The sequence below is a fragment of the Olea europaea genome, chromosome 11 (assembly GCF_002742605.1).
Source record: "Olea europaea var. sylvestris chromosome 11, O_europaea_v1, whole genome shotgun sequence".
NCBI lineage: Eukaryota > Viridiplantae > Streptophyta > Magnoliopsida > Lamiales > Oleaceae > Olea > Olea europaea.
The window spans coordinates 23,223,822-23,235,553 of NC_036247.1; the positions used below are offsets into that span (position 1 = coordinate 23,223,822).

The window sequence follows — 11,732 nt, forward strand, 5'->3', positions numbered from 1 at the left end:
CCGTGCTTACTGATGCTGAAAACAAGCAAACAGCAAACAGAGCTGTGAAGCTGTGGCTGAACGATCTGGAAGATTTGGCTTATGATCTTGAAGACTTGGTGGATGAGTTGAATACTGAAGCATCGCTGCGCAAAATAAGAAAAAACAAAGGCAGCAACAGTAAGGTAAAAAAGCTTATCCCCACTTGTTGTACTAATCTTTCTCACAGTGATTTCATGTTTGAGCGCGGGATTACTTCCAAGCTAAAAGAGATCAGTAGCCGGTTGGAAGCTCTATCCGAACAGATAAAAATGCTCAATTTGGTGGAGACTGTGAGGGGGAGGCCTTATGAAAGATTGCCAACAACTTCGCTTGTGGTAGAAGCGGAAGTTTATGGAAGAGAGGAGGACAAAGAGAAAATAATCGAAATCTTATTTGATGATGAATCAAATGATAATTCAATATCTGTGATTCCAATTGTGGGCATGGGAGGTGTCGGCAAAACAACTCTTGTCCAACTTGTGTACAATGATGAAAGATTGAAGGACAAGTTTGATCTGAAGGCATGGGCTTGCGTATCAGATGATTTTAATGCTGTAAGTGTAACAAAAGCCATTCTTGAGGAAGTTTCTTCTGGTGGAAGGTGCGATTCTGAAAATTTTGACAAGCTTCAGGTCAAACTAAAGGAAAACCTTTCAGACAAGAAGTTTCTAGTAGTTTTAGATGATATTTGGAATGAAAATTATGGAGATTGGGACATCCTACGCCGTCCTTTTCTTGCTGGAAAACCTGGAAGCAAAATCATCATTACAACTCGACAAGAAGGAGTGGCTAAAGTCATGTCCAAAATTCCAGCATACCATCTGAATCTGTTATCAGAGGCCGATGCTTTGTCATTGTTAGCTCAACATGCATTTGGATCTAAAACTTTTGACGCATGTCCAGGTTTAATAGAGATTGGTAAGTCTATGGTAAGAAGATGTAAATACTTGCCCCTGGCAGTAAAGGCACTTGGGGGGCTTCTTCGCATGGCAGTTGGCCCTGAAGAATGGGAAGAGGTGTTGAAAAGTGAGATTTGGATGGCTGAAGAAAAGAGTGAAATTCTTCCTGTTCTAAAACTGAGTTATTTTTATCTTCCTCCGCAATTGAAAAGATGCTTTGCTTACTGTGCTCTCTTTCCCAAGGATTATGAGTTCGAAAAGTTCCATCTAGTGCACTTGTGGATGGCGGAAGGTCTTGTGCAAGAATCGAAGAAAGATATGTTAATTGAAGAAGTAGGTAGTCATTATTTTAATGAACTGTTGGCTAGATCTTTCTTCCAGAAATCAAGTGCCAATGCTTCACGTTTTGTGATGCACGACCTCTTTAATGATCTAGCTATGTCTGTTGCTGGGGATAAATGTTTGAGGATGGATGATAAGTTGAAGGAAAATCTTCCTAGAACGATTTCTGAAAAGGTCCGTCACTTGTCATTCATGCGGCGTGAGTACGAAACTTACCATAGATTTAATATTCTTGACAAAGTACAAAAATTGAGAACATTTTTGCCACTATCTGTTGAGACGTATTATAGCCCAGATAGTGAAGGTTTCTTATCCCATAAAATTTTGCATCACCTATTACCAAAATTGTCCTGCTTAAGAGTGCTATCGTTGAATGGTTATTCGATATATGATTTACCAGATTCTATTGGTGATTTAAGACATTTACGATACCTAGGCCTGGCTCAAACGTTACTGAAGTGGTTGCCTGAATCTATGAGCACCCTCATCAACTTACAAGTGTTGATTCTAAGAGGTTGTTGTAATCTTACCAAATTACCTATAAGCATGGAAAATCTTATTAATCTTCGGCATCTGGACATTGCTTCTACTCCTGAATTACATGAAATGCCTCAGGGAATTGCTCAACTAGCAAGTTTGCGAACATTAACTAAGATGACTGCAAGTAAAACTAACGGAATGAGGTTAAAGGACTTGGGCAATTTATCATTTCTACGGGGTGATATTTCTATTGAGGAATTGCAAAATGTTGCGAATGTTCAAGATGCAATGGATGCGAACCTATCAGATAAACCTAGCCTTAACGAAATAAGGTTGGCATGGAGCGAAGACTATGATGATTCCCGGAATAAATTTTTTGAATTGGAGTTGCTTAATGCATTAAAGCCCCATGAAAATTTATCAACACTTGAGATTAAGTATTTCGGGGGTGAAAGTTTCTCTAATTGGATTGGAGATTCAGCATTCTTTAAGTTAGCAAAGATAAGTTTCAGTTTTTGCAAAAATTGCACAGCTTTGCCACCATTAGGGCAACTACCTTTGCTAAGAGACTTGAGCATTCGTGGCATTGATAAAGTACAAGTGATTGGAGCTGAATTTTATGGAAATAGAGGCCATGGAGAATTACCTTTCCCATCACTCATTAGTCTGACTTTTGAGGATATGTCTAACTGGGAGGAATGGCATGGAATAGAAGGTGTTATCAAACTTCCTTTGCTATGCGAATTGAAGATAAAAGGTTGTTCAAAGTTGGTCAGGGTTCCAGATCTCTTACTGCCATCCCTTCGTGAATTAAGAGCTACAGAGTGTAATGAGGTGGTGCTAAATCATATGAAGAATTTGGAATCGTTAGCCAAAATCGAATTGAAAAAAATTTTCGGATTAACTTCTGTTATCAAAGCATTTGTACAGTTTCCTTTTACACTTGAAGATTTTGTAGTTGACGGATGTGACGACCTTGTGACTCTATGGCCAAGTGATAATAGCATACGAAACCTAGTTAATCTATGGAAAGTGTGTGTTAGAAGTTGTTCTCAGCTATTGTCCCTTCAAGAGATTGATGTTCTTCCGGGTCTTAGGAGGCTTGAGATAGAAGACTGTGACGCTCTGGAATTGTTGCCTGATAAAATGACTTGTCTTGAGCGGTTGGAAATCAGAATGTGTCCATCATTAAAGATGATGATGATGCTACAGGATTGCTGCACCTCGCTCATTATCCTGGGGATTGGTCATTGGCTGAATTTGAATTTGACAAATTTGCTAGGCTCTGGCCACAGTTACCAAAGTCTCACTGAACTAGACTTATGGTTTTGTGATGGTCTGGAGTCGTTTCCCCATGGAGGCTTGCCCACACCAAATTTAAAAGTTATTCGGATAGCTAACTGTCAACATCTCAAGTCCTTACCCGATCGGATGGATCTACTTTCATCCCTTTCCGAGTTGGGTGCGTATAATTGTGCTTCATTAATGGAACTCTTTCCCCAAGAGAATATTCCCCCAATTCTGTCTGAGCTGGGGGTCACAAGGTGCGGGAAACTAAAGCCCCTGGGGGAGTGGGGCCTACACAAACTCACCTCTCTTAATTCCTTTGGTTTTGGTGGATGTCCAGAGCTGATTTCCTTCGCTAACAATCGTGACGAAGAACACTGTGTGCTTCCTCCATCTCTATTTGAGTTGATGTTGAATGATCTGCCGAATCTGGAAACCCTATCAAAGGGCTTCCAAAAGCTCACCTCTCTTCGATTTTTATTCATCGCAAAATGCCCTAAGCTTGAGGCGTTACCTATGGATGACCAGCTTAAAAAGCTCTCGGTTCTTATGATTAAAGACTGCCCACTTCTTAAGAAACGATGTTTGAAGAACAAAGGAGACTACTGGCCCATCATCGCCGACATTCCTCAAGTGGAAATCGATGACCGTTCCATCTATAATCCATGTCCATAAATGTAATTGCACGAGGTAACAGATTCAATTTTTAACCTATGAGTTGTGTAGAACAATTTCCGATATTTCCGGAATTTTCTGCAACAAATTGTGAATTTATACTTTCTGTAACAGCTATTCAAGTGGTCATGCGACTCTGTATCTTATATGTGTGCTTGTGCTCTATAGTATAAATCAATATCTGAGCCACTGTACCAACAATCAAGTAATTGATTGGCTATGGCTCTAACATCAGCCTCTCTTCTCACATTTTATGTGTTGTATTAACAGTAAATTTCTATCAAGGAGATAAATGGGAGTGATAGTTGTTTGTTCAATTAGTTACCTTCAACTTGAATTGAATATGTGGTTAAACTATTAATATTTTGCTTCAATCTGCTTTAGGAAACTGGAAATGCGTTGATTCGACTTATTGTATGTTTATGCATTTTTTGAGTTTTATGTGCTCTGTGCATTTTTTCAAAACCGTACTCGTAGATTGGGAGATCTTACACCATTTCTATTAGACCTTCAAGTAAGTTTTTTCTTTGATTTACGTTCTACATTTGCGCATTGATCGTTTGATTTTTCGCAAGTGAACGGTATTGTGAATAAGTAATAAAATGATAAGTAGGATATCGTTCCCAGGAGGACCACGTACATAGTCTAGGGTCAATTAATCCTAACTTTAATCGAATGGCCAAAATTGTTTGAAGAATTTATAATAATGAATCTAATTAAACTAAATATTCTAGTGAGCAATTTATAAGGCTTTTGTAAATTTAGATTGGATGTTACTAGGACCACGAATCTCCCTTATTGATCCTTTTCAATGCAATTAAATAACATGATAATATGTGTACATTCTTGTCGATCAATGTTTCTAAATTAATTAAAGGCATCTCTCGATGTAATTAAATCTATCATCTCACGTGAACATCCTATATCTCTATGAAAGATTGTGAACATGAAAGCATGCATTTAAAACGCTAAGACGTCTATAGAAGGTAAGACGATGAGAAGAACCTCTACATTACTCTTCATACTGAGCGATGTAGACGGTAAAACGATGGTAAGAACCTCTACACCAGATATAAATGTTAAAATCCCATCAATCTTTACTGTTGAGCAAGGAAGCCCAGTAGGGTTCCTTTCCAGTTCTTCCTGCTTGGCGTTCCTGTAATGCTTGGATAGCCGTCTTTAGTGAATTTTGTACCTCTTGGCATATGAGCTACTTTCCATTTGGCAATTTGATGCAGTTGTTGAATGATTTAATTTGATACTGTCTTAAATTAAATTTATATATAAACTAGTCCTTGAATTACTCATAATCTGAACCTGGTCAATTTTCGGCTTGCCTTGTATATATTCCTACTTCTTCATTTTTGACCTTCATTGTTTGCGTCTTTGTAAATCTAATGCATGCATTGCCTTGGAACAGCTTATATTTGATGGGTTGCTAGAAGGAGCCAAGAAGAAAGAGGAAAAAGAAGCTAAAAAGCGTAAACAACTTGCAGACGATTTATATGATTTTTTGTATTCTTCAAAGGTATATTAAGCTGTTTGCGATCATCAATACAAATGATACCTTTCATGAATTAAATTATTTTACCTTTAATATATATGTTTTTTGATATTAAGCAAGAAATTACTGCATCTTCAAGGTGGGAGAATTTCAAATCACTTGTTGACATTTCAACCATTATTTTAAGGATTTCTACAATAGTTATCTGTAGCAAAAATATTGTTACAATTCTCTGTATTTGTTTCAGTCTTTCCTTTTCTTTCCCTGTAATGTGATTATTAATGATGAGACGTGTGTGTACAATCTTTGTACATTTGCTTCAAATTTTCATAGATGTAGGTTGCATTGTAAGTTAAAAATAATGTGTATCTGCTTTATTTGCTTCTATTGTTTCGAGCTTCCCATTTTCCTCCCTAAAGCTTCAGCCAGCCAATCTGATCTGTATGCTGTTGATAGGTTCACTGGGGAGGAAAGCTTTTTCCAGGAGATCTTTGATGAAGTGATAACAGAACTAAATGAGAAGTCAAAAGAGGAGGGGAAGCGGAAGGAGGAAAAGGCATTCAAAACCCCCCACGAAATCACTTGTAGGAAATTTTCAACATTATCATTTTGGTGTTGGAAGAATATGTTATCTATTTGTCTTCAATTATACAGTTAGGTTGTGTTTCGCACAGTGGATTAGAGTGGATAATACTATGTATTAGGTGGATATATTCTTTAGTTTTTTAATCAAAAGAATGTTATTTTTACTATCTTTCTTAAGCTGACCGAATAACAAAATATGGGAGGAAGAGATGCGTTTAGGCTGGAAAAAAATGATAATGTAGATAGCGTTCTTTTAAAGTGATAAAACTTGGAAATATTATCCCAACTTAATCCACCCCTTAAAACTATCGAGTATCGAGTACTATGCCTCTAAATAATGTTATGCCTTAATTCCCTGTACAGCCTAGTCCAATCCAGTGCACTAAGCGCAATCCAAGAGTTTCCAAATGGAAAAATAATGTCAATATTTGGATTTTAATAATGAAATGATCATTCAATGCCTAGACTCAATGCCTGGACAAAATCTTATTTTTTGTAGGCCAAAAAGGAAAAAGAGAGAAAGGAAAAGGAGAAGGAGAAGCCGTAGAAAAGGGAGAAGAAGAATAGAGAGAGGAGGTGAAAACAGAAAGGGGAGAGAGATTTATGTAAAATGAAAAAGAGAGCGATGAAAGTGAATCTCACTCTTTTGAAGAGAACAGATGGTTAGGAAGAGGCAAGGATAAGAAACATCACAAGCGGCCTAGGGATTCTTTTGATAATGATGAGAAAGACTGGTTTAACTCTCATAGACAAAAAAAAAAAAAAAAAAAAAAAAAAAAACCAAAGCAGGTACCGTGCTATTGATTTTGTATATTCACAAGAGTCTTCTGGTTTGATTAATTTTTATGAATTGTAATCATCAGCTGGAGGTTTTGTTGTTTCTCACCCTTGTGAATTATGTATTTTCATTCTAATTTTCTAAATAGACGTGTATTTTATTTTATGTGATAGGTTGAGAAGAATTCGCTGACTTCCGACATAGATTCTGGGAGCCAACACAAGAGACACAGGAGGGATCGGAAGCTTTCTTATAGGAGTAGTAATCCTGAGGAGCATAAAGAGACAGAACTTGGTGATGATGGAGAAGTTCGGTAAATTTTTTGGTGCTAGTACTGCATATGCTTCCTTTCACCATGTGATTCTTCTCGTGTTCGTATACTTGGATTATAATTGCAACAATTTTTTTTTTTGTTTCCAAAGTCTGTGTCTTGGAACCTGTAGAGCTCAATGTCCACTATTCAGATAATGGAGATAACTTATTAATTAAACTTAGTTTATTGGTATAAATTTAAACTCGTTTAATGTTTATGTTACGAAACTATAGTAAGTATATATATTAATGTTATGAGAGTTTACATTAGATTTTTTATATTTAGTAGTGTCTATATGCATATTGTATGTCTACAAGTGAGCAGGTCTCTTTCTGACCTGAAATTAGTTACAAGACAGTAATTTAGTAGATCCATATATGCATTTGGTAAGTTAAAATATTGTTCAGTCTTATTCAATATTGTGTACCAAACATGACCTTATCGTCTAATTTTCCTATGAATAAATGCTAGGGAAATTTATGACTTCAACATAAGTAGTGCAGCTGTTAGAAAACCATTTGGTTGAAGTTCCTTGGAGGTACCGGGCTGTTTGGAATCAATGTCTTCATCTGATACAACCGTGAACTTTAGAGTTTCACATATCTTCCAAGAAGGTATCAAGAGAGCTGATGCTTTGGCTTCTCATGCGACACTACACGGGAGATAAAATTTCAACATGGTGGATTGTGGCGTCAAACTTGTGCTCCTCGCCCTTAGAGGATGAGAGTGTTGTACTATCTATTGATTAAGTTAAGGTGACGAGGACATCACCTATTTTGGGCCTTTACTTGGGTGTTATTTATTTTATATTAGTTTAATTGGGTTGTATTTATGGGCTGGCCCATGGCCGTTTTATGCTTTAGGTTTGCTCACGTTTGTCTACATATATATATGGATGTGTACTGTAATTTGTAGGGACGATGATGGAATGAAATGAGTGATATGCTTGATGCACAAGTTTTATTCTTTCTCCCTCTCCCCTGAGTTCTTCTTCCTTCCTGGTGTTGTTGCTCTGTTTCTTCTTCTCCTCCCTTTCTTGCTTCTTTTCCCCTTCTTTCCTATCCCCCCCAAATCTATTCTACATTAAAGTGGTATCGAGGCTAAACTTGGGTCAACAATCAAACTGAACACGACTGTCTGATGATCGACCCAATGCACTACTCAAACACAACTGTCTAATAACTCCAAGTGGTATCTTCATCAAATTCCAAAAAAAATTGCTATCGTGTAACCTATCTTTCTCAAAATCAACCGTCTCCTCTCTGTCGGCGTCCCTTACGACAATCCATTCATTCGCAATACAGGTGACACTAGCCCTCCATGGCGGCGATCCATCCAGTCACGAAATCCAACGACACACCCATCACCACTACCACGATCCCTAATCGAAAGAGAGAAGTGGTCTATTTTCAATTGGGTCGCTGCCTTTTGTTTGAGTTAGGGCCTCATTTTGTATTTTATTTGGTTGGTGAGTAGTGTAATAGATTAGTATTAAAAAAAAAAAAAAGAGTGAAAAGCGAAAAAAAAAAGGAAAAAAAATAGAGAAGTCAAAAAAAAGTATTTTCTAACAATATTTTCGCAGGTATCTCTTTTTCTCCTGTTGATCTGCTCAGTTACTTCAGAGAACAGAAGAGAAGTTATTGTTTTTTATTTATCTTTGGTTTATGTTACTGCTTTATTTTAAAATTGCATCAATATCTTTTGTGTTCTGCTGTTATTCCAATTTTTACCTAAACTCACGTAATTGGACTCATTAACTTTGTTAAATTTCACTTTTACCTCACTTATTTTACATCATTAAGTTTTGACTAGTATTTAACCCTTGTTTTACTAATTTAATTATACCAGAAGTACTAGCTTGCTGTATTTGGATTTATTTAATCCCAAATTTTAAAATTAAGAGAATAAGGGCTCAAGTTGTCATTTTTCATTGCTTTCACTTTTTATTCATTGATCTCTCTATTGCACGTCATTTAGCTACTAATACAATACATGCATAGTGGTCTACTGGTCGTCTTGTCACTACTCGTTTCAGTACATAAACATGGACCTTTCACAATTTGATACACTCTCGATAAATAGCGGATATCCAAATCCAAATAACTGCTACTCTTAAAAGAGTAAGGCCCTCTCTGTTAATTTGAACAATTTTAAGCAAATCACTCATCCGATCAACGTTGATAATTCTAAAGTATCCCATAATAAACATCGTCATCCACGAGGAGATCGAAAATATTTTCAATATGATGGTAGTGATAGGGATCAAGTTCGTGGGAGAGAACGAGCCTATGACCATCACTGTACTCATTCTCTTCCTCGTTATAAGTAGAGTTTCTTTAGAGATATTAAATTAGACACTCATACTTTTGATGGTTGCTTAGATTTTGAAGTTTTTACTCAATTGACTACTTTTAAACAAGGAAATCAGTTAGTGACTGAGTATATTGCTCAATTTGAGGGATTTCGAATGAACTGACATGTTATTGAGGATGAGGTCCTGACTTTAAGTAGGTTTATACAAGGTCTAAGAGATGAATTTAGACGTGAGCTTTTCCATCAAGGCATCGCTACTCTAGATTATGCTTACTCTTTAGCCTGAGATTATGAGTTATTTATTAGTGCTCCATGTGAAAATGCGATCACTATCGTCAACCAATCTCGTCATCGTTGCCTTTTCTTAAGTCTATAAAAGGACTTTTCCCATCCGATATTCCTCCTGTGTTGGAAAATAAGGATAAATTTTTTGAAATTCCAAGGGCATCTTCTCACTTGCAATGCTTCAACCGTAAAGACTTTTGTCACATCTCTTCTGAATGTCCTAGCCGAGTCTTAGTCATTCAAGAACGAAAGAATATAATAGAAGAGCGAGTAGAATATCAAATCTATGAACCTAAAGAATTTGATGACTTGGATGATAGTGAGAACGCCTCCATAGATAGTATTCGGATTTTTCTTATGAATCTAGGTATTGTACCCCTTGTGTCCGATATCTCTCAGTCAAATGTTGTGGGTCATAATCTTATCAGACCCAAAGGTACTAATGATTTGTATAATCATGCCATTTTCAAGGAAAATCTTGAAAATTGGGATTTGATCATCCAAACAGTGCAGATTACATATAACAAATTTGTGAATTATCACCATAGGTACGAGTCCCGTTGAAGTTATTCATGGTTATGAACCTAGGAAAACTTTAAACCTTATTCTCATGTCCCCATGTGCTAATGTGTCTATCAGTTAAGGTAGTTGTGTCACATCTTCATAACTTGCATATTGAGATCAATAAATAATTTAAAGCAACTAATGCATTATATATACTTCAAACTGAGTTGCATAAGCAAATTTTGAATTTAATATTGAGGATTATGTTATATTGCAAGCTAGTAATGCTAATCCTTTTAAAATTTTAAAATATATTGGTCCAAATGCATATGTCAATAATCTTTCATCACATTATGACCACCACTCTATTTTAATTGTTAAGGACTTAGTTGTTACAAAGGCTAGTTGAACCCTTTTGATGATCATTTTCTATCTCCACCTTGGAGCTTCCACACCGAATCTTCTGCTATGTTTATTCAAATACCACATGTTACACAATTACAACACACAATGATAAAATTGATGTTATTTTAGATGAACAGATTGTATTGACCAATGATAGAGAAATTCAATGTTTTCTTGTTCGGTGGGTGGATCGGCTTGAATCTGACCCTATATAGATTGTCAGAGAGAAGTTCCAACAAATCTAGATCAAACTTGAGTTTCGATATTTGGTTCTTCAAAAAGATCGTCCGCCATGATTCTTATGATTTATTCACTCGGCAGAGTCAAGTTTCTCCTCCCACCATGGGAGAGTTGATGAGGACATCACCTATTTTGCGCCTCTGCTTGCGCGTTATTTATTTTATGTTTTATTATTTTAACTGGGTTGTATTTATGGGCTTGCCCAAGGCCCTTTCATGCTTTAGGTTTGCTCGTGTTTGTCTACATATATGGATGTGTACTGTAACTTGAAGGGACGATAATGGAATGAAATGAGTGATATGCTTGATGCATAAGTTTTCTTCTTGCACCCTCTTCCCTGAGTTCTACCTTCCTGGTGTTGCTGCTCTGTTTCTTCTTCTCCTCCCCTTCTTGCTTCTTTTCCTTTCTTGCCTCTTCCCCCAAATATGTCCTACATCATACAAAGATAATTGTAGTCGCGGTCTCTAGCATTTCAATTGTTGCAGCTTGTATCGTTACCTTTTATTTGTAATAGCTTTGTCCCAAATCTTTCAATCCCTGATGGCAGAAGAATTATAGCATGATTTTTGTCTAGAGGATCATTAGTTGACCAAAAGTCAACAATATGAATACATTTTGATTAATTCTAAATAGGGGAAATGGTAATTTTGTTTTTTCTAAGATAAAATAAGTGAAATAATTAATATATATATATATATAGAGAGAGAGAGAGAGAGAGAGAGAGAGAGAGAGAGAGAGAGAGAGAGAGAGAAGAATTTGATATGACAAACTTTACGGTTAAAATGTAATTTTGGCCGATTACATAATCAGAACTAAATTTGAACACAAAACTACATTTGAACTAATGAATTGGCAAATGAAAACACCGTGTTAAATTTTTATTTCCTCATATATTGAGAAACAACCAAAGCTTATGTCTTATTCTCAAATAAAATTTGCGGATAAAAGTTCAGAAAAATTGTATTCCAATTTTACCTATTTAGTTGAGAAAGTACAAGTTTAGTCATTTAATTCAGGTTCATATTTGAACCAAATGTCAAATGTTCGATACTTTACGTGACGTGTGCTCGTACCACTCTAACCTGCCCCACAATTCCTTAG

The 11,732-nt window shown here is 36.3% G+C and overlaps 1 protein-coding gene across 1 annotated transcript; it reads left to right on the forward strand.

Moving 5' to 3' along the window:
- Window positions 1-2: 2 nt before the first annotated feature.
- On the forward strand, window positions 3-5,766 carry LOC111404600 (putative disease resistance protein At3g14460; the record flags this gene model as incomplete). The annotated part of the gene is made up of 3 exons (XM_023033386.1): window positions 3-3,719; window positions 5,125-5,232; window positions 5,665-5,766. A coding segment is annotated over one exon (3,702 nt), but the record flags the coding sequence as incomplete, so codon positions are not given.
- Between the last annotated feature and the right edge of the window lie 5,966 nt (window positions 5,767-11,732).